The 4347-nt window shown below is 40.2% G+C and overlaps 1 protein-coding gene across 1 annotated transcript; it reads right to left on the bottom strand.

The window, feature by feature from the left end:
- Positions 1127 to 2083, bottom strand: LOC102181138 (olfactory receptor 51H1-like). Its single transcript, XM_005689829.1, has one exon. It carries the CDS (start codon positions 2081 to 2083, stop codon positions 1127 to 1129), a length of 957 nt encoding a protein of 318 aa, XP_005689886.1.

Below are 4347 nucleotides of genomic sequence, written 5' to 3'. Positions count from 1 at the left end.
CTGAGTTGGCCAAAATGTTTATTTGGGTTTTTCCATAACATCTTAAGGATAAATCCAAATTAATGTTTTGACCAATCTGAAACTTTGTCTTCAAATTAAATCTGTAGTAATTCTTTAACCTTCTACCCTGAGTGTCATCCCCACCCTGCTCAACCCATTTTATCTGTCTCCCACAATATAGATAGTTCAACATTCCCCAGAAAATCTGCCTGAGCAAGCCTTGGCCAACACATGAACTGTTTTGGAAACAGCGTACAACACTGTCCCCCATAGGGATGCTGTAGTTATCCAATATGACAGCATGTAAAAGGCTCTGGTACTGTCTTTTGCTTAGTGGACAGTCTGTAAGTACTTCTATTTTCTTACATTCAATATTCTTGAACACTTCCTATAATTGCACAACCCTTCATAGTTTACAAATACTTGTCCTTATATAATTAAATTTAATTTCATAGCCACACTGCTTGTTAAGTGATAATATTTCCAGCTTCAAAATGAAGAAATTGCCATTAGAGGTAGGGAAGGGAACATCCAATGTCACACACAGAAGAGTTAAAACTCACCCTTCATCTGTTGATCTCAAGTTATACAATGTGGTTGGCCCCTGCTCAATTATACACATTTATATTCTTAATCCTAAAATTTACCCATCTTTCTAATCCATGTTTTATTTAGCAATGTATTCTCCCCAGGTGTTGTCTTATTATTTAATGAGTATAGTTCATTTCTCCCCTAGTAAGCTAATAGAGGCCATTCCTAACTCTTGAGCTAGAATGTTAAATCAACTCAATGATCTTTAATTTAAAAGACATTAGGCTTGTGGCTTATTTCTGCTCAAAAGAGTTATTACAGAATGGAATTAGCAATATTCCCCTTTCATTTTTTATGGGCCAACTCTAATGCAAGGCCACAGGAAAGTACATGGAACAGTTCTTATAAATGCCACTCTTTATACACTGCACAAAGGACGATTTGGTACAGGAAGAGGAAAGTATGTTCTGAGAGCAGGGAAATATCTCTGCCCAATTCAAATCACACCGAAAATGTGAAAAAATAACAACTATTTTTTCATAGTCATAATTGAGCCTTTACAGAAGAGATTTTTCCTCTCTTAAACTGGCAGACCCTAACCCTCTGAGGTGACCTTGGCTGGAACAAATATCTGGATGAGCTTCCTCCGTATCTCTTTGGTCTTCATAGTATAGACGATGGGGTTTAGCACAGGGGGGATAAGAAGATAGGCATCAGCCATGAGGGCATGGGTCAGTGGGGAAAGGTGCTTTCCAAAACGATGAATGACAGACACCCCAATGAGCGGCACGTAGAAGATGAGAACAGCACAGACGTGGGAAACACAGGTGTTGAGTGCCTTCAGCCGGCCCTCCCCTGAGGCAATGGCCATCACTGTTCGAAATATGAATGCATAGGAGAGGAGGATGGAGAGGGAGTCAGAGCCCTTGGTGAAGATAACCGCAATGAGGCCGTAGAGACTGTTGACCCGGATGCTGGCACAGGCAAGGCTCATGACATCCTGGTGGAGGCAGAAGGAGTGGGAGAGGATATTGGAGCGGTAGAAGGGGAGCCGCTTGATGAGGAAAGGCACCGGGAAGACCACACAGATGGCTCTTGTCAAGATGACTGCCCCTGTTCTGCAGACCACGCCATTGGTGAGGATGGTGCCGTACCTGAGGGGTTTCCAGATTGCCACAACCCGATCAAAGGCCATGGCCACCAGCACGCCAGACTCAATGGCTGAGAAGGTATGGATGAAGTACATCTGAACAAGGCAGGCATCAAAGGCGATGGACTTGCAGTTAAACCAAAATATGCCTAGCATGGAGGGCATAGTACAAAGGGCAAGCCCCGTGTCTGCTAGTGCCAGCATACACAGAAAGTAATACATGGGGATGTGCAGGGGTGGTTCGGACTTGATGGTAGAGATGATGACACCATTGCCAAAGAGGGCAATGACATATATAGCACCCAGTGGGAATGCCATCCAGTAATACTTTAGTTCAAGCCCTGGAATTCCAGTTAAGACAAAGTAGAGGTGTTGGAAGCGAGAGTGGTTATTATCTGTCATGAAGTCAATGTAACACAGAAGGGAAATTTTGAGATCCTGATGTGTGTCTTCCTAAGAATACAGTGACAAGTATTAACAATTTATTAGAATCTGATCTTCCTCAGAACAGAACCATTTTATTTTTACATGGGTGAGAGAGAGTTTAAGGGAGGGCTGAGTCCCTGAAATTACTCTTCCAAGATATATCCTGTGGAGGAAACTTCTACTGTCCCAATGAAAAAGTTTCTCCAAGTCAAATAAGTCACATTCAGTTTAAAACACACTGCATTAGAGGGAATATTTTGCTTTCTGCAGTCCATTTCTCCATCTTTCTCAGCCATATGTTACAAGCTGTTGAGTCAGAGGCTGAGGACACAATAACTAAGACAGAATCAGTATAAAACAAGAATTAGTTGACTGCTCACAAAGGATGTCATTTCCACCCATCACTCTCCTTATGCCCAGTAATGGAACTCTCATGAAGGCAATGAGTCTTGTATGTGAGGCAGGGATGGACATGCCCAGGGCACAGGCCTGTGCTTGCATCTGAGCATGACCACCTTCATTTCCCCTGAGCCTGGATGTGGACTCCATCATTTTCAACCCAGGAACCTCAGACAGCAACTTCTGATCATAGAAAATGAAATGTATTTGTCATCTCTAATCTAATGAAATCTAGAAAGGGGAGTTAGTTATATTTAGGAAAGCAACAGCAGCAATTCTGTTTTCAGACTAACTCATTTTGTCCAAAAGGAAGTGAGGCTCCTCTGAAGCCTTTTTTAGAATCAGGATCATCTGGAAATTGTATTACTAAAGGCACAGTGATCATTCACATAATGCCATTTATACTCTCAGAGGGCCAGTATAGAGGTCCTAGTAGAGAGCTGGAAGAAACATGCTGATATTTCCAGAATCAGTAACTATGTTTTTTCCAAAATGCCTCCTGATGGGGTCATTCAACTTTAGACATGAATGTCAGTTAGAGGTACTGCATACTCTCTTTGAGAAGCTCTCTCAACCTTAAGACACACAGATGCCTTCATCAATTGAAGAGAACCAAGGTGACGAAAGGCAAAGTAATGTAAACTCCAGATCCACACATCTTCTAATCGGATTCTGGTTTCCCTTGCTCCTCATACATGGCCTCATATATGTAGCACACGGACAATAATGCCTCTGCTAAGGGGCAGTGTCAGGGTTACAAAAGATCTTTCCATTAGTTAAAAAAAAAAATAAAGCAAAATATGTGCTTTTAATTATAAGACCTTGGAACAAAAAAGTTCTCTTCACATGTTCTCAATATCAGTGTTGATATTGAGTTTTCTTTTTTTAATTTCTTGTTTTTTGTTTTGTCTCTCTGATTTGGATTTTTCAGCCAGAGATCTTTGCAGCTGATGGAAGTGAAATTGATAGATGCTCTTCTATCAGCAAAGAATTCCATTTAATTTTGTGTCTCTTGTAATCTTTGAATAATTTACCCTCTAACTCTGCAAACATGTGTCTGAACCCCAGGCTATGTATACATCTCTGACTGATGCATACTCCTGATGAATCAAAAACATATTGTAGAGTTTTGAAATCTCTCTCCTCAAAGATCTTCTTTGAAAGATTTCTGACACAGATTCCCCCAGCCTTATTTAGGGTATATCCTCTGTTTCAATAAAATATTCATGTCTTTCCATTGCTCCTATGAAAGACAGCTAGCCTTTTGTTCAAAAGACTCTGGCTTTTTAGATAACATATATTTTCTACTCTTTCAACAAACTTATTTTGTTTTTTTGTTTGTTTGTTTGTTTTCAGACTTTTGAGAAAGAAAATATTTATTAAGCTTTTCAAATAATTGTAATAGAATGGAAATTAAAGGAATTTTTAAGAGGTAAACAAATGAGAGGAATAGAATATAAGGTGAGAGAATGAAAGAGAGAAAAGGAATGAAAAAAGAAAAGCATAAATCCAAAGAACAGCAGGTGCTTCCCAGGTGGCGCTAGTGGCAGAGCCCACCTCCCAAAGCAGGAGACATAAGAGATGTGGGTTTGATCCCTGGGTTGAGAAGATCACCTGGAGGAGAGTATGGCAACCCACTCCACTGGTGGGCCTCAGTCCATAGGGCCGCACAGATTTGGACACGACTGAAGTGCTTTACGCACACAAAGAAAACCAGAAGTAAATGACGAACTATTTCACATTTTATTATTAAAGAAATTGAAGCATAAATAAAGAAAATAACTTGCTCTGAGTTGAACACATAGTCAATGGAAAAAAAAAAAAGAAAAACAGATGAGAAA

The sequence above is a fragment of the Capra hircus genome, chromosome 15 (assembly GCF_001704415.2).
Source record: "Capra hircus breed San Clemente chromosome 15, ASM170441v1, whole genome shotgun sequence".
Lineage (NCBI taxonomy): Eukaryota > Metazoa > Chordata > Mammalia > Artiodactyla > Bovidae > Capra > Capra hircus.
Note: the sequence above shows the minus strand (reverse complement) of the source record. Positions and strands in the feature narration are given on the sequence as shown.